At 45.2% G+C, this 24,953-nt stretch overlaps 1 protein-coding gene across 1 annotated transcript; it reads right to left on the reverse strand.

Annotated features, from left to right (window-relative positions):
• Nucleotides 1–43: 43 nt before the first annotated feature.
• LOC146173262 (venom metalloproteinase antarease-like TtrivMP_A) lies at nucleotides 44–22,387 on the reverse strand. Its single transcript, XM_084584860.1, has 13 exons — nucleotides 22,137–22,387; nucleotides 18,200–18,372; nucleotides 17,310–17,402; nucleotides 15,931–16,069; nucleotides 14,986–15,143; nucleotides 13,060–13,131; nucleotides 12,839–12,966; nucleotides 12,666–12,715; nucleotides 11,747–11,855; nucleotides 9,919–10,089; nucleotides 4,254–4,389; nucleotides 648–770; nucleotides 44–188 (listed from the first exon to the last, which is right to left on the reverse strand). Exons 1-13 carry the CDS (start codon nucleotides 22,204–22,206, stop codon nucleotides 153–155), a joined length of 1,458 nt encoding a protein of 485 aa, XP_084440986.1. The 5' UTR covers nucleotides 22,207–22,387; the 3' UTR covers nucleotides 44–152.
• Between the last annotated feature and the right edge of the window lie 2,566 nt (nucleotides 22,388–24,953).

A 24,953-nucleotide genomic window follows, 5' to 3' on the forward strand; every position in this document is an offset into this window, starting at 1 on the left:
CCAAGACTGCTACAAACAGTCAAGGTTTACGTGAAGAATTTATTTCTTGCGGTATTGTTCACAACACACCCACACAACTACTTGTGGCCGTTATCCCTCTTATTCCGTTAGGCTTCGCAATCTCAAACAATGTTTTGTTACCCAGGCTCTTGTCAAGGCTTTTGTCCGCATATTCCACGGACACAAACCTGGAGCAGAAAAACAGAAATGTCAGTGCTTTAAGGGATTTGCAAGCCATAAAATCACAATCCCAGATAAGCGCGGCGCACATATAAAATCGGTTTGCCTCAAATATAATGTATATGGCCCACAACGTCGGGGTGCTTATTTTCCCTTTGAAGTAGGTAGGTTACTCAGGTAAATAATATAAAGTTGGGAAAGGGTGGTTATGGAAGTAGATTACGCGGAAGCATACATATATACACTTAAAGGGCATCCTGTGAAGAGGGCATTATGCAAATATTACACTGCTTCTCTTCAGCCAATTCAAAATTTATAATAAAGTGTTCACTTTCAGGGAGCATAAAGAGCTATATTGAAACTCATGGTATGAGAGGACACATTTGCTCATTTGACACACAACACCAATATAATATTTCCAATATTACGAATGGTATTTACGCAACTGTCCGGAGAGATCCCCTTACCTTCCCCGTGCCGCAACTTGTGAAGTCATGCGCTTCAAGGTCCTCATGCAGCCTCCTGTAGCCATATGCACTTGTGATGATGACGTAACATCGCACTTTACAGCGTTGAATGACTTCAGGCGACTGCGAGGAAAAATAAAAGTTATGTTCATCTAATCGTCGAGCGTTCGAGTAAACATAATAGTGCAGGAAAATCATAGCACATTTCCGGATGAGGCGTATATGTCTCTAGCCTGGATAGCGAGGATAATGATGAGTCTAGATAATGGCTAGGCCTACTATGGCATCTGGACTCGCTGCCACCTTATTCCACCTGCCACCGTGAGATTCCGCGTGAGAAAGACGCGAGTCATCCGGGTCACCCAAGCACATATGTCTTGTAAGGTCGCCAACGAGGATAGGGTTGTTTACAAATTGCGTTTGTCGTGCTGTCACTACAATATCAGCCAGACAGGACGTTGTGTCAGTGTACGACAACGAGATCATTTTTTGGTCTGGGTGACCCGGCTGGCTCGCATCTGTCATCTATCAGCCACATGTTGACCGAAAGAAGGGGGAAAAGTAACAAGAAAAAAGCATGTCTATTTGTAAGCCGCTCTTCCATGAAGGTCGGATCTTGCTTTGCCATCACGAATCTATAAACATTTTTGAAACCTTTCGCGTAATCTGTAAAGGTGGGGTCGATTGCGTGCGTGCGCACGTGCCGGTGTGTGTGTGTGTGCGCGCGTGCGCATGTGCATGTGTGTGTGCGTATGTGCATGTGCGTGTGTGCATGTGTGTGTGCGTATGTGCTTGTTTGTGTGTGTTTGTTTGTTTGTTTGTTTGTTTGTTTGTGTGTGTGTGTGTGTGTGTGTGTGTGCGTGCGTGCGTGCGTGCGTGCGTGCGTGCGTGCGTGCGTGCGTGCGTGCGTGCGTGCGTGCGTGCGTGCGTGCGTGTGTGTGTGTGTGTGTGTGTGTGTGTGTGTGTGTGTGTGTGTGTGTGTGTGTGTGTGTGTGTGTGTGTGTGTGTGTGTGTGTGTGTGTGTGTGTGTGTGTGTGTGTGTGTGTGTGTGTGTGTGTGTGTGTGTGTGTGTGTGTGTGTGTGTGTGTGTGTGTGTGTGTGTGTGTGTGTGTGTGTGTGTGTGTGTGTGTGTGTGTGTGTGTGTGTGTGTGTGTGTGTGTGTCTTGAGATTGTAGATGTGCTAATTTTTCTGTATTTAAACAATTTAGCAGCGGAAATATGTTTTGCTCTTTTCTTCGTCCGTGTTTTCCCGTTGGTTATTTCAAGTAGGAGCCCATTCCGACTAGCCTAGTTTGCCGTTCTAAGCTATGGCCTCCCCAAAAGCCGCAAACTTTCGCACTGAGGCGGCTTTGCTTAAGCTAAGAGGTCAAGCTCAGCCTGTTGTCCCCTTGATGGATTTAAAATCTTTGTTTCAAAGGTTAGACCACGGGTCCCCTACTGAAGCGTTGTCTATTAGTGCTCTAGGTTGGCACATAACCTGACCAGCAGAGGATTGTCTATACATTTCAAATCGATGCCCTTGCATGCAGTGCCATAGTCATCAAGATAGCGGACAGCCTCGCCCATAGCGTGCAACCTATAACTCCACATAGGTATTCAGGGAAAATAAATGAAGCGCTGTATAGGAAGCCATCAAGAAAAGCGCCTCAAGGTGCCAAGATATTCTTCAGAGAAACTACCGGCGTTCAGCCATTTCAGTAATCTGTGGAGCCCACCCAACACGCCACGTGTGGCCAAATGGCTAAATATATCGCAAGCCATGTTACTACACCTGATTCGTTCGGGCTCCTCTCCTACCCACGCGTAGATGTATAAGACAGGCCTGGCTTTATCTCCGCTATGTTCTTCCTGTGATGAGTGCAGGGACGTACTAGTACTTTCTCTTGTGTGTCATCCCGTGCCCAACGCGGAAATGCGTGTGCTGTTCGCTTCCGCCAAGAAGACAGGAGACCCTCACAATTCACTTCAGGACATTGTATTCCCGTGTGCAAGCCAGTCAGACAGAAATGAGGCTTCACGCATTTTGTTGAACTTCCTTCAGTGCTCGGATGTGGACTCCAGATGAAGATTACAGGAATTGACTGCATACTATTGTGGATTATTGCGTATATGGCGATGCAGATCTGCCAGGTCTCAAATATGAACCTAAAGTTTAAACCATATTTAGCACTTATGTGTCTCTACAGTGGAGAATTTGCCAGCAGAGTTCGCAATATGAATTCCGCAGGAAGTTTGCAACAACCTTAAATGAACCTAATCCTGGGATCTAGTATATTAGAGTCTTAGCTAACGGAGGTGTCATACAGAGAAATCTTGAACGTTTTCTGGGAAAGATCCCCATCGTAGTGGTGAAATGGTTGGGGTGCTCGACGGCTATGTTCAGGAATGTGGAATAAAACTCCGGCCGTGGCGGCCGCTTTTCGGCTTTTCGGTGGAGTCAGTGCACGTTAAGGAACGTCACGGAGTCGAGATTACCGGAACCTTCCACTACAAAATCTCTCATAGCCTGAGTCACTTCGGGATATCAAACCACATAAAGCAAACCAAAGCTTTCTGAGAATTAGTCATTAAATATTTTTCACATGTTGACAAAATTCATGATAGCAATATATCTGCAGATACCATGGGCAAACTTTTAGCTTTTATTACGTTCAATTTCAAATACCTGCCCCATTGGTTTTCTGTGGCAGCCCTAATTACTTTTTATGAAGACAGGACAAACTTAAGAATGCAAATTCTGCCACACATCGGCAGCTTGAACCAGTTCTATCAATTTGTACACAGAACTATCTATCCGCCGCGGTGGTTGAGTGGTTAAGGCGCTGGAGTGCTGTGCCCAAGGATGTGGGATCGTGTCCCGGCCGCGGCGGCCGCTGTTCGATGGAGTCAAAAAGCAAGGCATCTGTATGCAGTGGGATGTCAGTGCGCGTTAAAGAGCAAAACGCGGTCTACATTTCCGAAGCCTTCCGCAATGGTGTCTTTCATAGCCTGAGTCACTTTGGGACGTAAAAAGCCCATAAACCAACCACAAAAATATCTAACAATATTTCACAACTGGCTCACAGTTATTTTAAGCACATAGCCCATTGGCTGTGTATGCCAGTTTGAAGTACTCAGTGCGAGCGCCGGGTTTTCGCAAGAAAAACTTAAAAGAATATTTTTTCCGCTATTCAGAAGCTTAGATTATTCCCAGCAATGTGTGCATAACAGTGCCTTGTAGTGTCCTACAGTTGTCTCCCGAATAAAAGATGTCACAAAATTCTGGCTCGAACTTGCGCACACGTGCATCTTATTTATCGGCAGCCTACTGCACATGCGCACTGGTTGGGGTGGAACAAAGTGGGTCACTCATCACGGTTTCCCGGCGTCGAGTAAGCTTATATGTACAATATTACGCTAGTAACTCTCCTTTGTGAAAAAACAATGTATTGCGATTGATAGTATTGCGGAAATGATATTTGTTATGATCACTGTTGCAGGTATCCATGAACAGCTAATTAGACGTAATTCACACCCTCTTTTCGTGTAAAGCGATCCATATGCGTCATGAAGAAATTGCGACCGTGCCAAGGAGTTTAAACACAATCGTAAAGAAATATATCATACCGAGTCCACTGCAATGTCCGCTCTGCTTGGAAATGTGTACCTGCACAGGTCAATTGGTTTCACCAGCATACCGGGGTAGTATCCATCCAGTGTGTGTCCTTTAGACCTAACCTGCCAGCAGGTTAGTCCTCTCAACCTGGAAAATATTTTAAGGCACATAATAGTAAGCCTTTATATTCAGCGTACAAATAGGTTATAGTTTTACCACTGTATTCAGTTTTAAACGTTCTTTTACTGCCAGGCAAACATGACACACAGTAGAGCATATGCTGCAGCCAATATTTATCCGAACGAATCTCTCTTAGCATATTTGTCCTCTAACCATCTCCGATGGCAAATTGCTTTCAGAATCTCTTCCCCATAATAGTAAAGAGTAAGTTTAGAAAAACGTCAGAAGATTATTTACTTTACTATACTGTCCAAGTTGTTTAGCTATTACTATTATTGTTCCTTTGCTTTTGTCAAACTGAGCTGTGTTATATCTTGATTTTTTGAGCGTGAGTGGGATTTTTATATCATATTCCTGCTCTATTTCAAAATAAATGAAAAAATAAACGTGCGTAATAAACAATCTTCAAAGCACATAACTTGGTATAGCAGAAAGTTGTAATATAATCTTCGTTTAGAAGAATTGGAAAGAAGTTAAAAAAGCTTATCACATAAAATTATTTTCCAACAACTAAGTCACCTCAATATACATGAACTCCGATATTTGTCCGCCTGAGACAAGTCTATCGAAAACAATGGCTGTGAGCAAAAATATAATTTGATTATTCAAAGCACTAATTGAATCCAACGGTACTCATATTGTCACGGGTTCTATCGCTACCCGGACGGCAGTCCAGAAGGACACGGTCAAAGGACGGGGTTGAGGCACAAGAGGCAGAGAGCAGGCGCTTGACCAGGCAAAAGCAGCGGCGTCCCAGAACCACGCGCACTCCGCAGAACGTCGTCTTCTTCTCCCTCCAGAACTGACACGGTTAGCGCGGGTTACACTACTCCTCCCCCTGAAAGGCGCATCGTCCCGATGCGCGCTCCAGCGTAACTGAAACATTAAATCAAGCAGAGCTCAGAGTCAGAATACGTGGTTCTAGCGTTCACAGTAAGTTTTGAGGCGAACCACATGCACCACTTCAGGATGAGGGGGCCGACGAGATGTGCTCGGAACAATAGGAATCACCTCGTAATTCACGTCGCTTATACGGCGAACGACCTCGTATGGGCCAAAGTAACGTTTTAGCAGCTTCTCGCTGAGACCGCGACGGCGAACGGGAGTCCACACCCACACTTTATCACCAGGTGCAAAATGAACTTCACGATGCCGGAGGTTGTACCTGCGTGCATCGACGTGCTGGCGGTCTTGGATGCGCAGTCGTGCTAACTGTCGGGCTTCTTCTGCTGCTAAGTCGTGCTAACAAGAGTACAACGACCCGACGAAACTGTAACGAGTTTTGTTCAAGACATCCTACGACTTAGCTCCCGTGCCGACCCCCGTGCCACCGAGGAAAAAAAGGTGCGTGCACTCATGCGGGGCGTCAAGAGTGACATTTTCGGCGGGCTTATTCGTGATCCGCCGACTACAGTGGCACAATTTGTAAATGAGGCGACGAACATTGAGCGAGCCTTGGTTACGCGAGCGGACCATTATCGTCGCCTTGCTGGAGGTCCCAGCGTTTCGAACCTTTCAGCTGCTCGCTTCCCTGTTGGTTCCCTCGACACCGCAAACCTACGCGAGATCATCCGCGAAGTTGTACGCGAGGAAATACGGCAGCTGCTTCCACCTGCTGATGGTACGGCATCCTGCGCCCTCACGGATACTGTCCGCGAAGAAGTACAACGTGCCCTTTATCCACAGTGCTCCGTTGTTTCTTCACCTACTCAGCCCATTGAGACGTACGCGTCCGTTGCTAGTCGCCCGCCGCCGCAGCAGCCACCACCGCCGCCTGCTCGCCGTCAGTACTTGCCTGCACAACCCCGTATCCCTGTGTACGATCGTCGTCCGCAGCAGCAATGGGTGAGCAAGGCTGACGCGTGGAGGACAACCGACCAACGCCCACTATGCTTCCACTGCGGAGAAGCAGGCCACGTCTACCGTCGCTGCCCTTACCGCGAGCTTGGTCTTCGCGGTTTCCAGCGGAATGCTCCCCGCCCGGAGTTCGGCGAGCAACCCCGTGAGATCGCGGATTATCTGCGCCGTTCACCACCACCCGACCGATCTTCACGTCGCGACCTTCGCTCGACACCGTCCCGCCGATACGAATCTCCCCTTCGCAGCAATCGACGGCAAAGCCTGTCCCCTCATCGGGAAAACTAAGCCCGGCGACGTCTGGAGGTGACGTTGCCGAACCCGTTCCTGTTAAAGAGCCTCCACGTCTTTCGCCCCGCTCCCCCACGCGAACCGACGATCAGCCCGACGACCTTCCCGACGAACTTCGCGCCGAACTTCTCGCCGAACTTCCCGCCGAGCTTTCCGACGAGCTTTCTGACGAACTTCACGACGAACTCCCCGACGGAGCTTCCGACGACCGTCGCGCCACAGTGTACAATAACCTCGATGTTGTGATCGACGGATACGACGTGACGGCACTCGTTGACACCGGTGCAGACTATTCTGTTATGAGTGGGGAGCTATGCCGCCGACTTCGCAAGGTAACGACGCAGTGGGATGGCCCCGATATCAGAACCGCTGGAGGCCACCTCGTGAGACCAATCGGCAGATGCACTGCTCGTATTGAGATTAACGGTCTCAGGTGCCCAGTTACCTTTGTTGTACTATCGAAATGTTCCAGAGACATTATTCTCGGCATGGATTTTTTGAGTGATTGCAGCGCTGTAATCGACTTTACCGACCGCCGCCTCACGCTTCGTCAACCTCGATATACCTCGGCGCAAACAAAGCCCCAAGTTTGCACGGCACGCGTTTTGGCGGAGCACGTAACCGTACCGCCCCAGTCTAGCGTATTTCTCCCTGTCACGTCCGACCACGTTGCTTCTGGCGAAGTTCTGCTGGAAGGAAGTGCTCAGCTGCTTCTTGAACGGGGTCTTGGTGTTGCTCGAGGTATCGCGCAGCTGGATACTGGCTGCGTACACGTCCTAGTCACCAACTTTTGTGGCACTCCACAGCGCCTTACGAAAGGCACGGCTCTCGGTACCATGGAGAGCATTACCGCCCCTATTCAAGTTGTTGCCCTGTCCGAAGGTGCTTTCTCCTCTTTCTCTTCGCAGCAGAACGATGCACCTTTGGGTGTAAGCATTGCACCTAATCTCTCTGTGAGCGAGAGGGCCAAATTGATAGCCCTGCTTGCAGAATTCCAAGACTGCTTCTCTACGTCATCCGGAGTTCGCCAGACGACCATTGCCAAACACAGAATAATTACCGATGACGCTGCTCACCCTGTTCGTCAGTCGCCTTACCGAGTTTCTTTCAAAGAACGTGAAGTTATTCAGAACCAAGTGCAAGAAATGCTGGCCGACGATATAATCCAACCCTCGCACAGCCCATGGGCAGCTCCAGTGGTACTAGTAAAGAAAAAGGATGGCACTCTTCGATTCTGTGTTGACTATCGCCGTCTCAACAACGTCACCAAGAAGGATGTTTATCCCCTTCCTCGCATTGATGACGCACTTGATCATCTACGACATGCCCGTTACTTTTCATCCATAGATCTGAAAAGTGGTTATTGGCAAATCGAAGTTGATGAGCGCGACCGAGAGAAGACTGCTTTTATCACCCCGGATGGTCTATATGAGTTTAAAGTGATGCCGTTCGGCCTCTGTACCGCGCCAGCAACCTTTCAGCGCGTTATGGACACCGTCTTGGCCGGACTGAAGTGGCAAACTTGTCTGGTCTACCTTGATGATGTTGTAATCTTCTCAAGCACGTTCTCCGATCATCTTCTTCGCCTGAGAGCGGTACTACAAGCTATAAGAAGCGCAGGCCTCACTCTAAAGCCAACAAAGTGCAAGTTTGCCTACGAGGAATTAAAATTTCTTGGCCACGTCGTCAGTAGCGCGGGCGTCCGTCCAGATCCCGATAAAACAGCCGCCGTCGCCTCCTTTCCAACACCATCGGACAAGAACGCCATACGGAGGTTTCTGGGCCTCTGTGCTTACTATAGGCGCTTTGTTCCCAATTTTTCTCATGTCGCTGCACCACTTACTCATCTCACGAAGGAGAACGTCGCCTTCCAGTGGTCGGATGAACAGCAGCGTGCATTCGACCGCCTTAAACAAAGCTTACAGACCTCCCCTGTACTCGGGCACTTTGACCAGGACGCCGAGACTGAAGTTCATACAGACGCCAGCAACAAGGGCCTCGGAGCCGTGCTCATTCAAAAACAGAACGGGACCGAGCGTGTAATCGCTTACGCAAGTCGAACATTATCGAAGGCGGAGACTAACTACTCGACCACTGAAAAAGAATGCCTCGCGGTAGTTTGGGCGATTAATAAGTTCAGACCCTACTTGTACGGACACCCATTTCAGGTGGTTACCGACCATCACTCTCTATGTTGGCTCAGCACTCTGAGAGACCCTTCAGGGCGACTTGCACGGTGGGCCCTTCGGTTGCAAGAATTCGATGCGACAATAGTTTATAAGTCCGGTCGCAGGCACACAGATGCTGACTGCCTCTCGAGAGCCCTTATAGAATCAGCGTCTGATGGTCAAGACGACGAGTATGAAGATGCTTTTATAGGTACCATAAGCACGGTCGATATGGCAGCGCGGCAGCGACACGACACTGAACTCCGTGAAGTAATCGCCCATCTGGAAGGTCAAGAAGGCACCATTCCACGCGTCTTCTTGCGCGTTCTACCCCGCACCTCCACCAGAATGTCACGGGTTCTATCGCTACCCGGACGGCAGTCCAGAAGGACACGGTCAAAGGACGGGGTTGAGGCACAAGAGGCAGAGAGCAGGCGCTTGACCAGGCAAAAGCAGCGGCGTCCCAGAACCACGCGCACTCCGCAGAACGTCGTCTTCTTCTCCCTCCAGAACTGACACGGTTAGCGCGGGTTACAATATTACACACATAGATAGTTAAATTTTATACCCTGAACAAGAGAAAATTTTTTACTGCATTTGCTGTGCCTAATTTAAAGCGCTCCGCCGGTGTGGTGCAGTGGTTACGGCGCTCGACTACTGTTGCCAAGGTTGCGGGATCGAATCCCGGCCTCGGCGGCCGCATTTCTGTGGAAGCGAAAAGCAAGGCGCCCGTTTGCTGTGCGATGTCAGCGCACGTTAAAGAACCCCAGCTGGTCGAAATTTCCGGAGTCCTTCACTACGGCTTCTCTCATAGCCTGAGTCACTTTGGAACGTTAAACCCCACAATCCAAATCAGACCTAACTTACAGCAACCCACGTACGTATACGTTGCACGTCTGGTGGCATGCCGCTTTCAAACGATGAAATTCTGTCTTCATTCCGTTCTTCATTGGTCATCAGTAGTTAACTATTTTGCAGTTAATGAGCTTCAAGTCGTCACATTCAGCTGACCAGCAGGTTTGTTCTTGTGAAGTGTTGTAAATTTAAATCAGTGCAGCCAGTCAGTATTCAGCGTGGTCGATACTCGAAAACCTGCTCTCTGAAGCAGGACACAATCAATGCCTACAGCCACCGTTGCTAAGCAACAGCAAAACACCATAGTCAGCTTCGGAACACTTACCTTAATACGAATTGAATCTGCTTAATGCTGCAAGAAGAAAAGCGGTGGTAGTTTGGTCCGTTGTTGACATAGCTCATGATGTACCCCTGACTGAAGGGGCATCCTAGGGCGCCCGGGTGGCCCGGAGCAAGCTCAGTCATCGGTGGGTCTCCGTCATGGGCAGCGCCAAGCCTACAAACACAAGCGGAACAGCAGGCTTAGTTACACGAGCATGCGGTCAGAAGCGGGAAACCTTTTTCCAATAAACCCCCACATGCAAAGCGCAGTTGCTACTTTGAAGAAACGCCTGCAGTGCCAAAATTACCCTATACACTGATTCTCTGACCGCTGTATTTTACCTAGGACAATATAAGGCAATGTAAAAAGCCCAATGATTTACTTTTTGCTGCAAAGTTGGTAGAGTGGAAACTGGAGTGCCACGTCGTCCGAGAGTCAACGTGTATTTTATTACTGCTCAATAAAGAATCTCTGAAATGTGTTCATCATATACTCACATGCTGTAAGCATTAACCTAATTCTGACATTACTGCTATAAATTTGTAAAACTACAGAGGTCCAAATTTTTCGCTTGCTACTCCCGCGTAAAAATGAGGGCGTTAGTTAGTATTTCTCACCCCAGGAATTGCACCGCTTCTCTGTGCACACTGACCACACGACCGCAGTTGCCACATTTTCGACCACACCTGCTTCCCCTTCAATGGAGGGAAAAGGAAGTGGCGTTCGTGGGCCATGTGATGTCAGTGCATGTTCAGACGTTAATTTAGCTAAGAGCTGCATCACAGCAGATAGGGAGTTCCAAATCACCAAATACTACGCCAACGGTGACGTCGTTTGTTGTGCTACGGTTCGGCGAGCAGCTAGAACCTGGTGAGGCGGATGCTCTGGAAATCTAGGCTACCTAAATTGTTCCAGTGTTATCATGCTGCTGAATGGATGCTAGGTAATTCGAATGACCTAGCTGAGGTCGTGGTGTCGCAGTATTTTACCATGCAATTTCGTCTGTGTTTTTAAGATCATTTGTGCAGCACCTAGCAGTGATATTTATGTTATCGGTTTGTTTGCGTCAGCTTCTTTTGGCATTTCATCACTATGCATGGATTGACTTATTTGCTACCTTACTGTTATAACGAACTAGAAGTATGTAATAAATAAATAAATTTGGTTGTTATCACTCACTTCAGTTTAGTGCTTATTTATAGACCTTTTCTCGGTGAAAAATAAGCATTTGGCAGTGTGCGCAAATGTTCTCCCTTCTCTTGTGCTCTCTTTATTGCGCCGTCATTCTCTAGCAAGACCATTAAACAATACGGATGTGCAAACACACGTGAACACTCGATATCTCATAACTCTTCACCGCCATCTCACAGCTAACACCGCATATGACATCGACCAAAACTCATACTCCTCGCTTGCGCCCTCAAATCAACATACGCCGACGCGCAGGGAACAATCAAGCCGACAGGTCGTGCATACGACCCACTGCGATCTGTCGCGCCTACATCTCTTGTACGCTCCATGTGACAAGCCTCGCCCAGATTCACAGATTCTCCAAACTCCATTAACTGGGAAGGGGCTGTCAGGAATGCCAGGTGAGGTGTTGCCCTAATTGATTGAGAAGAGCAATATTAAAAAAAAAGAACAAATGTAGGATCAACACATAGATTCTGAATTGAACCCATACGTTCTCGAAGACTTCTTCCACAGATGTGTTGCATTAGCATGAAACGATAAAAAAGCATTTTAGGGTCGGTTCAAATTGCTGCTCGAATGCTGTTGCTTTATTGAATCCCAAGAGGGCGCGCTAGTTGTAATACGATCTCCGACTTACAAGTGCGCCGTCTCGTGCGTGAGAGCGTGCATTCCGTTATATGAGCCTGGAGTGTCTTCGCCGATGGCCACCATGGAAGCAGTGCATACTCCCGTCACAAAGGCGAGTCCTGAATGAAGAGGGAAAAGCAAAAATGCACAGGCTACACATCTTGAAAACACCATGTCGGATCTCGATTAGAAAGTTCAATTATTTTTCAAACAGCCAAATTCGGAGCTCGAGACGAAGAAAAAAAGTTACTGATTTCAACCTTACTCAAACCTGGTTATAGCGAGCGGCAGCACCCGCCGTGGTGAATCGGAGGTTAAGACGCTTGGCTGATCAACCCGCGTACACGAATACGAAGTTCTGAAACCCTGGATTGTGCAATTTTCGGAAAACCTGAGGTGAGTTAAAGGGATAAAAAATTCTGTTCCAATTGCTCTAAAACAAATCACAAGAATGTTTAATTGTGAAATTTGATTGTGCGAATAATATCGTAAAGGCTACATCACCTTTTAGGTGGCAGTAAAGAAAAGTAAATCTAATATCTGATAATCGCGCTTAATAGCAGAGAGCCTACTTTTAAGTTTAACAAAACACCAAGACCACGATAAAGCACAGGTACTTTCTCCGAACGTTTCCTCATAAACCCATGCATCCTGAACGCTAAATCCCATCACTATTCTTCTCTCTCGCTCTCTCTATCAGAAATAGAGTTCTTATTGCACTTTATGTAATCAACGACGGCACGAGTTTGAGGCCAAGATCGGGGAAAAAAGTATTATTTTACCTGTTGTTTCTCAGCAGTAGGCAGATTTATTCTTTTTTCTTTTTGCTCAGAAAACTTCCCGGAGCAACAAGATGGCACAAAATGGAACTAACAAGCACAAAAATCCTCTGTGTTTAGTATAGTACCGTACATATATTTCAGCCTTACCTTTGCGGCTGGTGTCAGGCACGCCGTTATCTAAAGCATACATGTCACGTCTGAAAGAAAACAACGAAACGATAAGGCTCAGCTCAACAGCCGGGAGAGACATCAATGACTACAAGAGGAATAAGCACAAAAACAAGATTTGGATTTGGATTGATTAGATCTGGTCTAGTTACCCGGTCATGAGATAGACAGCATCGGGGTAACCATATTCCCTCCTCTTCAACTGAACGTACTGAATCAAGCTCTGTATCGTGGCTGTGTCATCCATGTATTTGTCGTCCCCGTGAAAGTAAGGTTCGTGCTGCTCAAAAAGAAAAACAAAAACAGGTTATAAGTAATGGCAGCGCTAAATGATACAGCATAACACCGGTGCATGCCCACAATTATTAGTCACCTGGCTTCTTTGGAGTCCCACCAGCAGGAGCTTCACTCTAGGAGAGACTGTGTCCTTGTAGCGCAGGTTCGCCTGGAAGGAGCAGCAGTGGCGACGTGTGAATGCAATGACAACTATTTTCCGTCCAAGTATAATCGTATCCTTGGAGCAGGGATGTGTTTTCAAACTTTAACAATTACATCATACCTGCACAGATTACTTGTAGAGGTATACATATAAGTGCTAGCCTAAAATTGATTCCACGCATGTTATCGGTGTATATAATGAACTCGGCGACTTTCACGGGCATCCGTAAATCAGGAATAGACATCAAAATCAAAGGGAATGTCTATATGCCTCTATGCCTCCACGTCGCATAAATACCAGCTTCATCGAAAGACGCATTGAGGTATCTTTTTTTGGATAAGATCACAGCTCCAATCCCACACACTGCTATTCTTTCTCTACAGCTTCCTTTCTGGTTCTCATTTCTCAGCTACTTTTTCCTACAGGTGCATACCATTTGGGCTGACTCTCCCCTGGGGTTATTAATTTTCCATCGTGACTGATTTATTGTGTCGTACATACATAAGAGACTCAAGCTGATGTACTTATTTTCCTTACTCTCAATTACTCGTATTTCCCTATTTTAAAACCTACAAATTGTTACGTGATGGCATGACAAGCGATGGAACACGGCGACACAACAGAAACAGACCGACGTGATGACATGACGATGAAATATGCTTTAATGGCCAGCGGGCATGGCGCAGAGCGCTCCGCCCCGCGCCACTACCCGCTTCGTCATCTTCGTAGCACTACCCGGGGCCACCGAGCGATCGTCCCGATCGATTGCTAGAAATCCATTGCATGAAGTGACGATGAACACAGACACAGGATTAGGACATGAAACGCTGGACATCACAATGAATGCGAAGATGGGATGAATGCTTGCCCCGGAGCATCAGGTCCAATCTTCACCGTTTGCCGAAGGCCAAGGCTCATGGACACGCCGAACGGCTTGGGCGGGGGTGCTGTCTTCTTTCGAGTGGTCGTGAGGTCGCTTCGTCGTAGGGTCGGTCGGATTGGATTTAGGCTCTTCCTGGTCGTCATGTGTTGTGGTCAAGGCTGGGAACGGGGCTGGGGAGAGCGGCTGGTCGGGTCTGAGCACAAAGGACTGGGGTAAAGCTGTGCGGCGATCTCCACGGGCTCTTGGCCGATAGCCCCTGCGTACGGTTGGCTTCGACGGGGCAAGGCGAGGATGGGGATGAACCGCACCTCCACCAAATGTTACGTGATGACATGACAAGCGATGGAACACGGAGACACAACAGAAACAGACCGACGTGATGACATGACGATGAAATATGCTTTAATGGCCAGCGGGCCTGGCGCGAGCGACTGCCCGCTTTGTCATCTTTGTAGCAATATCATGCATGATATATACAGGATGAAGTTTCTGAGATTACGAAGCACACCTTGTTGCTGTTTAAAGTGCGGCACTAATTAATTTTAGGACTGCCGAAAAGGATTTCATTTTGAGAAGTACTATAAGCTTATGTAAAAAGTGTAGAAGATGCAGCGACTTTCCCGTGACCGTCTGAGGTAGTCCTATAAACGGCCTATCTCCCCTCTTTGATAGCTCCTGCACTGGTCTCTTATTTTCATGACTATATTGCCAGTTAGAAAACCAGCAAACCAACACTGGCGCCGTCAACTTATTTGATTTATTTCACACGTCCCGTCCAAGCTCGTGCCTCATTAATCTTGTCGCTACAAGTCATTTTAGTTTCAGCACTCATGAACTAAAAGAAAACTACCAGTCGTGTTGTATTAGCCAAACTGCACTGCAATATTTGTAGAATGATCGCTTGATCTTTTTGCATTGCGCTCATGCAAAGTTCAACCGTGAGGCAATAATGGAGAGAAATGTTCCGTGTGACTCACGCTGTTAACCATGACGCACAAGTATCCGAGCAACCTTTCCGTCTTGTCGAAGCTCTTTTGGTGTATTTTATCTGAGATGATAAATAACTCTATTGTGACTTCAGCGGGAACCCTTTGGTAAGGGTTATACTGTCTCTCCCTTATCAAGGTTGCTTCATCTGAAATACCAAATATGAGAAGTTAGTAAAGGATATCCCAGGCCGAAACTATACATCTATCAGTTTTTGATGACGTAAAACCTGTTTTATTATTTTCGCCTACTAAAAACTACTGGCGGAAAACACGTACACACACTAACTAGAACAACTTGCTGTCTGCCCTTCAGTGCCCTTTGCTTACACAAACTTAACAACAGAGGACGTCGCCTGGAGCTTTAGTTTCCTCTTTAGCTACAGTCGTCGAATATTTCAAAGACGAATCAACAGCCAAGAAATGAACAGTGAGAACCTAACCATCGGTCCTATCTATATCGCATCCTATAACTCATTTACTTTTGCCATTTTCAGTAGCGAAGTAAAGTCATATATACACCGATTTGGACATTTACTGCACCACACTATAAAAAAGAAAGAACTTTTGCACAAATATTCTTTATTTTACGTAAGCTCTCTTCATAGAAATAACATGCATACTGGAATGCTGAAGAACCGTGGTATGAACGACTGCCGAACCGTTAATCCCTTTCAAACATTATAGACTATTGAAGAAAGGCGTCGAAGGGCAGTGCTATATAGTAGACTGAGTAGTGCTCGCAGAACACGAAGGAATTTCATCCAAGCCACCCCCCCCCCCCCCCCCCCCCCGAAACCGGTTTTTCTAAAGGTCGCACGTGACAAAGTCTACAGTATGCACTGCCTATATAGTGCACATTACTGGTACACTGCGTGACATGGACGCATCGGTCTATTCCTACATTGCCTACTACACTATAGCCCAGAAACATACCATTTTTGGGGAGAAGAGCATCGTATTTGGCCCCCTCGTTCTCTACTATTTCGTAGATGAGGTGGGGCAAGTGCCCTTCTTCGGACCTTTCCATCATTGGTGCCGGAGCGATCCTGTGACGCGGTCCGATAACGCCCTCCTAGAAATAGCGATTGAGAAAAACAAATAAACGTGAGCAGTCTGGCTCTTATTGCATATTATTAGTTGTTTTGCGTTGACACAAATGCTTGGCTACTATCGGATGCTTTAAAAATCGTGGACACGAAGGACCAGCACCATAGCTCAGTTTACATACGCCTCATTTCTTTTGAAGTTCCGCTCCCCAGGATATCAGGCCGAGTAGCGCGTTCACATTATATTCTACTTCACTGATTAGGTCGCCTTTCAAATAAACGCACTCAGAATTTCTGGCTACCTTCTGTAACACTATTTTTTTAACGCAAAATATGACTTTTTCTCTAGACTATCCGCCTCTATGAGCTCTTCAATCAAATCACGCGAATAAACAAAAAGGATACATGCAATGGCATGTGCACATAAATCGATGTAAATGGTAGCGACATCAACGTTGCCAAATTTATGCTATCTTACTGCTCCACTTGACTGTGTAGGAATAGGAGAATTAGAGCAGATGCTTACATGATAGGAGCGGGAACGTTATTTCACTGAATGGGTGTGTCATCCCATAATCAATATTTTTTTCTTTTTATTTCTTATTTCTTTCTATCAATATTTCTTTTTTCTCATTAGGAGTATTTGATTCGTATAAATAGGCATGCTTTGTAAGATATTTTTTCTCTACTCTTACTCAGGCCCCCAAAGCGGATATCAAGCTTCCAGGTTAGACATATGACCTCCCCCAGCAATTCACTGTGAAACAAAGCACTTCGAGCTATGCACACTCTGCTAACTTAAGAGATACCGACATCTAGAGTGAATGATGAGATGAATAAATTTGTTATGGATAGGAATCATTACATAGGCACGTGCTAAAGAATGCAAATGCAATGAAGTTTCTCATGAGCATCCTACAGTGTTTATTGACTCATTACCCTTTGCCTGACACACTTTATGGTTTTACAGCATCGGTGACATCTACACGCAATGAGTCAACTTTTATTAAGTAATGCCGTGCTAATATTCTGTACATGGAGCTTAGACAGTGCTGTCTTCATGACTGCTCAAAACATTGTGGTGTTTAGTACAGACACATGTATCTTCATGCGAACTCAGTGATATTCCATCGGATGTCTATTTCGGACACAACGCCTCAGGTGCTTTCGGAGGTCCGTTCAGCAAAGCTTTTTAGCGCACTAAGGTTAACATTGGTCAATGAAGGCCGTATACTCATAACAAGACGATTCCTTCACAATACTTACCAGCTCGAAAGCGTCGGATTCAGCTCTTACTGCTACAGTTGCTAAGTGTTTTTCGTCTTCGTAAAGATTTCCGTCGATATCTTCGCCTCTGATCTGGAAATGAACCAAATCATATAAGCAGTCGCACCTTGTTTCTCTACCCTACATGGACCCCTTTCTACAAAAGTCGGGATGCCAAACTGCTGTAATCGCTCAATTAAGGAAGGCGTGCAGAATGTTGCAGTCAGAAACGTCATTGTTTCTCCGTTGTCCACAGTTATATGAAATGTAATACTTCCCCTTAATACAATTTCGGACTCTTCATGGCATTGGCGTTGCTGTTCATTTTTTCAACAAATCATTACCGTCTCAAATTTCCAGGTTTATTCCTGCCAGCTGAAACTCGTCACATTGAAAGCCTTTACACTTCTGATCTATATTACTGGGCAATTGAGATGGGTTGATGACTGTAAAACTGACGTACTACCAAGCTTTTCATTTGCGTCAGGAAATTTAGCTGGCTAAGGTGTACGTCATGTTTCCTTGACGTCACTCTTCGTATGCATGACGTAAACGCTCCATTCGGAGTGTCCATAGCTGCAACCAGTCCGTCCGTTCCAGCAGCGCCAATTATTGTGCTAATAATCAATGTAGTAGATATTCTCAATGTCACGCCACATTTCAAAATCTGTACAATTGTTTTGCATATTTCAGTTAAAATATAGAGGATACACTTAGATCAACGTTGTTACTTTTGTAGGGCAAAATAATGAAATGGCATGGCAGATCATCTCTTATTTAGCTCAGATGGCCTATACATCGTTCCTGTAGCATTTAGTTACTTGTCCCAGCTTAGCTTGACAAACGAAAAGAACGAAAAAGCTCTCAAGCAGGCTCTGTTTTGTACTCACGAAGCGGACAGTCGATTTGCCATTTTCAAACTCGTGAACAGCCAACGTCGTTGCCGCAACAGACGCTTTGAGCAAGCTGAGGGTGAGGCCTTCATGTACGTGCACGAGCTTGGCGCCATCAGCAGCCCTCTCCTCCAAGAGTCTCGGGTAGACGAGCCTTGGCTTTGGTGCCCCTTTATCGTTAGTGCAAATGGAGGGAGAGTTAATGTGAGCACAAAGTAACCCCGCCTATTCATATTTTCATATTGGTCATGGAACTTCAATGTGATAATGTGTGAGAGCTTTGTACCGAGTCTAGAGTGAGTGGCATTACTCAAGCATTACGTCAAAGGGTTGAAATAGTCTTCAATGTTTGAGTTGAGATTGACGCTATTCAACACGTACACTACATTACAGGTCAGTCATTGCTTATTCTCATGTAGAGAATGGCCAAAGTTTTGAAGGGGGGGGGGGGGGGGGGGTGACGCTATGGCTCCCATCTCCCCTGCCCCTTGTACTGTTCGGAGTTTCCGGTTCCTTCATTTAACAGGTGCGGTTTTCCGCCTTCGTTTCAATACTCATACATCTCTCAGTTATCATTCTAGTGTGTGCGTATAACCTCGAAGGAGGTTTCACAACCATAAAAAGCTACTAACAAACAATAATTCTTCACGCTGTTTTATGTGTAGAGGATGCTAGTCTCGAAAGTCACTGAGTCTTGGCTTTAATTTATTCATGGATTGTCTAGGTACTGCTGCAAATAACTAACGGGTAGAGAAAACATGAATGGGTGGTTTTTTTTTTCTTATTGCAGAATACTGCCAATCTCAGGAGACTCTTATTGCTGAATAAAAAAAAATACGCTTATTTATTGGCATTTGGTTTGAGACTTTCAAAAAGAAACAAGCCACTGAAATATATTTAGCTATTCAGTCACAGCAAGGATTGAGGGGGTGCTAAAAACGAAGAACAGCCCAAGTTTGAAAGTGTATTTTGGCACTCGCCGAATTCGACGGTCAGTAGAGAAGAAATGTAATTTATTCCCAGTGCGTTGTTCTTAATAAGGCTTTGAATGGTAATAGTCATGGCCACCTGTACACCTTATGATGGCTTTTTCGCCCTTCAATTTGCAAGATGGCTTGAAAATACGCAGGTAAAAAAAAAACGAGCATGTAGGTCATTCAGATTTCAAAATAAATTTGTAAACCCGAGAGAAAATTATACCTTGGTATACCACAACTGCAGTAATCAAATACGTTTTCATCTAAATGAGTTCTAAACGTTGCATGGTTACAAATTGTGGGTTAAAAGAATTTTAGTTTCGCGCCAATAGATGCCACGTACAACGCCTGAGGCGATGGCGAAACGCCGAAAAAAAATTTCCGACTTTCAAAAGGGAATGCTTAGGAAAAGGTCGTGGTATGGAGAGGAAGACAGGTATGCCTGAGGCAATCGGGAATTATCGAAAGCAGTCGCGTTCCTTGAGGGCATTAGGGAGGCAGTTGTGTAGTGCACATCCTTTCCTGAACAAATACCGGAATAAATGGGGACATAGACACCTGCCCTTTTTATCTCTATTGATGTCACAAAATATTTTCCGCCATCATCACTTCCTTCTTAATTTTGTCACTAAAATGAAATTGAAAGCTTGACGATATCGTGTACGAATCAGTTACCACATTCTAACTGATCTGAATTGAATTTAATCTTTATTTACACTAGCTTCAGAACAGGACGCATAGAGGAGCTAAATCTTCAGCTTAGGGGAGTTTGTGATATTATGCAATATGCAAAGAAAACAAGATGGAACATAGGCGGCTCGCGAGCAATAATTTAATTGCACAGTTTCAAACAAAGTGAACAAAGAACAAGTACCACACTGAATGGCAGCAAGGCAGCTACATTTACTGAAAATGAGCGTTTTTAGATGGAAAAGGCCAGGAAATACATCTCCACCACTGGATGTTTCAGCCAAATGCGACAGCGATATATCTGTTTTTTTTTTTTTTTTTTTTTTTTTTTGCCTGAATCCATGACTCTTGGCTACAGTGCACTTAACTTCCACATAATGATAACGGAGTCCTTTCTGGTCGTGACGTCACGAGCTCGAAGTTCGAATGGCGATGAAAATTTTCAGCTTTAAATCCAATTTCTTGGCAAATAAGCATATTTTATTGCCAAAGTACCATAATAGTAGCAGAATAGGCACTGCAGTCGATAGTTGCTAAAACCAAAAAAACTGAATGGTACAGTCCTTGCGTTATTTTGCGGCACTTATCGGCCGACTTCCCAAGAAGCAGCGACCATTAAGAGCAGTATTTAAGGCACAAGCCTTTCTAGGCGACTACTGTGCCGGAGTAGCCGGGTTCGAACCCGACCTCGGCGGCTGCGTTTCGATGGAGGCGAAACTAAGAGGCGTCCGTGTGCTGTGCGATGTCAGCGCACGTTAAAGATCCCCAGGTGGTCGAAATTACTCCGTAGCCCTCCACTACGGCTCCTCTTTCTCTCTTTGCACTTTCACTCCCACCTTCCTCCCTTCCCTTGCGGCGCGGTTGAGGTGTCCACAGAGCAAGTGTGACAGTTACTGCGCCTTTCCCTTCCTGTGAACCAATTTAACTTAACTTAAGCCTTTCTAGGCTCATGGAACGAAATTCCCTGCGCGAGTTGTGCGCGAGATCTGTCATATTCCGCGAGATGTGTTCTTGTCTAGCATTCCTGCCATCTGCAATACCACACTGGAACTGATTGAATTTTTTAAACTGATTTCCTTAGGAAGGGAAAGGCGCAGTAACTGTCTCACTTGTTTTCTGTGGACACCGCAACCGCGCTGTACGGGAAGGGAGGAAGGTGGGAGTGAACGTGGATAGAGAGTAAGAGGAGCCGTAGTGGAGGGCTACGGTGTAATTTCGACCACCTGGGGATCTTTAACGTGCGCTGACATCGCACAGCACACGGACGTCTCTTCGTTTCGCCTCCATCGAGACGCAGCCGCCGAGGTCGGGTTCGAACCCGGCTACTCCGGCACAGTAGTCGGGCGTCTTACCACTACACCACGCCGGCGGGGCATATCACACTGGAACGCGCGCCAAGGAAGGCCACGCGACAGGAGCGACGGTATACCGTCTAACACCACTTGTGGGAGAAATTGGGACAGATACTGCGCCGTTTCTTTCCTATAACCCAATTATGTCAGCGCTCGTTAAAGATCCCCAGGTGGTCGAAATTATTCCGCAGCCCTCCACTACGGCTCCTCTTTCTCTTTTCACTTTCACTCCCATCTTCCTCCCTTCCCGTACGGCGCGGTTCAGGTGTCCACAGAGACAAGTGTGACAGATACTGCGCTTTTCCTTTCCTCTGAACCAATTATTATTATTATTATTATTATTATTATTATTATTATTATTATTATTATTATTATTATTATTATTATTATTATTATTATTATTATTATTATTATTATTATTATTATTATTATTATATACCACTGCTACGAACGAGAATGAGACAAACGATGAGCGGCAAATGATAGGAAAGGAAGGGTAGCCTTTCGCCATTCGCGCATTAGGAGACATATGAGAGACCACCAATATTTTTTTTAGCTAGGAGCAGTCGGTGCAATCCAGTTTACGCATGTACAGAAGACATAAGGAAAAAAAGAAAACTCTAAGTGCCTTTGAATCTTTAGGGCAGCTACTGTTTTTTTTTTGTTTTTTTTTTTCGTTTATGCAAGATAGGCTGGAATTGATTGTTTTGCTATCTGTACAAAAAGAGGATGAGAGGCGTGGATAAGTCAAAAGAGCAGAGGAGCGGTCTAATCGTTTCATCTTTTAAACGTTCAAAACTATGTGGAAGCTTCGTGATACGCTTGACAGTTCCACTCTATCTTTATCAATGCTTCCCCCTCACACTCAACAATCATGAAAGATTCAATGCCATAGAAATTCACGTTTGGCCTTACCTTTAACAGTACTTGCCAGAAAAAGTGCGGTAACGACGGCTCCCACCTTGTGAGGACCGAGAAAAGACATTGCGAAGGAGCAGAACCGTTTCGTCTCGAAGTGCCTTTGCCGATACAGGCGTTCTTGTCGCGTTATATTTAAATTCGTCGCGCAGGTCAATGCAGTAACAACCGCGCTCAGTACTGACGTAGTGCATATAGGTGTTATTGCCACTGTCGTCGATATGTTTCGCCTTTCAACGCAAGCCCAGTGCGACAGAACGGACCAAACTTTTAGGTCTTAACTTGTGCTCATGACACACGCGTATGAAATGTCACTGAAGGATGTGTTTTGTCTGCCAGAAGGCCACCAACCGACAAGAAAATTAGGCACTCGTCTCGACAGCAAACAATGGCTATACTGTTATATTTTATAGATGTAGAGACGACCAGTCCACGACGTATGTCGTTAGAGACGCCTACGTTGCACTTGTTATTAGGAAAAAATTAAAATGAAAGCGAAAGCTCCCGGTAACTTTCCTGAAAATTTCAGGAATACTTTTGCAGGCGCGTTGCGTGGGTCAAGGCAATATTCTGGTCTTAGCCCTGAATGTCGCCTTGTTTAGAAAGTTACTCAAAGCACAAAACGTGGTATACAAATTTAAGTGCCGACCACAGCACTGCTAGGACCGCTCTTTTTTTTTTTTCGTTCATAGCGCATATCGTTCTCAAGAATCTTTGAGCCTCTCCCAATGCAGTGGTTTCGGGGTGCATGAACACTTTTTCTAATATTTAATTTTCATTAATTAGTCAAGAATAATGCTGATGGACGACAGCTGTCTCCCTCTCGGTGGATACCTGAAACGCGCTATGAGAGAAAGGCCAGTTTTTTTATTCATTTTCTTGTACAGCAGCTTAGCGGTTCCAGCCGGAGAAAACTCAGAGCACAAAAATAGTGACAATCAAGAGGATATAACTAGCAGGTGGACTTTTCTTTTTAACCGAAAAATACGAATGACCCAGTACGCACAACTCTTCTTCGATGAATATCAGTACTCACCGAAATTACCAGTCTTTCTGACATGCATGGCAAGACTTGCTGACGATTAGGCGACGAATGTTAACGTAGGAAATGTGAAAAAAAAAAAAAAAACGTTGGAGCTACTGGAATTAAAAAGCTTCGAGACAAATGTTTATTTGGAATTCAGTGCTGTGTTATAAGTTTCAAGTCATTAATTTGTGAATGAATACACACCGCTTTAGATCGTGAGGCTCCATATACTAAGGGTTTTCAGCTGGAATATATAGCGTAATCTGTTCTCTTATCCCAATCTTACGGCTGTCACTTGGTTTGGTAGCGCATTGTATAATAGAAAGCAAAAATATAGTATTGTACTTTGGTCTGCTTAGGTGCAGTAATGCGAAAGCATTTCTGTTAATGCTGCCGACTGTGTTGCTGCGTGGTCGTTTTTATTGATTCGCCGATTATTCAATTAATTTGTTTGATTATTTGCTTAAATGAGTGGCGAACCTTTTCACCTAAATGACCCATCGGTTGATCCATTCGAGTAGTTATTTAACAATATAACTGAATTAATTATAACTACGTGGGTATTTAGCTAATTCACATATTTGATGAAAGAACCTATCAGAGTCTAAGTAACTGAGCAATTCATTTCAATTTTATGATTTGCTCAACTAATTGGCAAACCAAATAATTAAACATTTGGTGACCGAATAATTTTGATTAATAGCCAGAATGCTTAATAAATGGTTAAGTAAATAATCGAAAGAAGTTATTAAGCACCGGAATTAGTCAATACCTAAAACTGGATGGGTCAATTCAGATGACTTAGTTAATTACTCGTGTAATCAATTATCTAATTATATGTTGCACGAAGTTACACGGACTCATAGCCAGCTCATTTTTAGATATTTTTGCTTTTTTTCTTATGACTGAGCATTTCTCCAAGGACTGCTCAATATTTGTGATTCTATCATTACTACGTGAACTTATAACATAAAGAAGGGGCAGGGTAAAATGGAGCTCTAATTGTGCGCTTCGGATTAATTAACGTGTAAAGAAACGAGAGTAGCGGAAACGTCGTGCTGCGCCCCACCGCCTCCACCGACAAGAGGAGAATATCACAAAGGGATTCATCGGATCAGACTGAGAGATTCATCGGATCGGATCAGATGAATACAATTTGTGTCTACCCAAGGGGTGATCTTGTTTATTCTCATTTGTATTTGCCTCTCGCACGCTGGTATGCCGAAGGATGTCCAGCTATTTTAATGTAATTAATATATACTGAATGCACAATGAGCTTTGGAATTATTCTAGCTAACCAATTTTAACAACAAACAGCATAGAACCTAAGAAACACCCCTGCGATACCCCGCTCTCCTAATCAAAGTTTTTTTTTTTCCATACGACTGTGACTAGACGGGCGTTGAATGAGTGTTTTCAAGAAATACGAAATAAATTCCTTAGAAACCTCCCACGAATGTCAAGGTCTGCAAGGTCATGCAGGAATTTGAACATGCAAGCTGTGTCTTAGGCATTCCGGAGCTCACAAAAGACCACTAAGCAGTGCTGCCTAGGTATAAATGCTTTTCGAACCGCATTTCATCTCAGACGAGATGGTCATTTTTTGCATGCGTTTTGAAACCACGTCGACTGACGTCAACAATTTCCCGGAACTAAACGACAAACTCGGAATGCATTCAAAACGTTTAGTGCGACAACTCATCAGGACTACTGATCTTCACGTATTGAAGAGATCAGCGACTTCTCAGTCTTCATGAACGGCACAAAATGACTTATTTTGCTGTGCT

Source organism: Amblyomma maculatum, chromosome 11 (assembly GCF_055883805.1).
Source record: "Amblyomma maculatum isolate TAMU_Amacu chromosome 11, ASM5588380v1, whole genome shotgun sequence".
In the NCBI taxonomy this organism is placed as follows: domain Eukaryota; kingdom Metazoa; phylum Arthropoda; class Arachnida; order Ixodida; family Ixodidae; genus Amblyomma; species Amblyomma maculatum.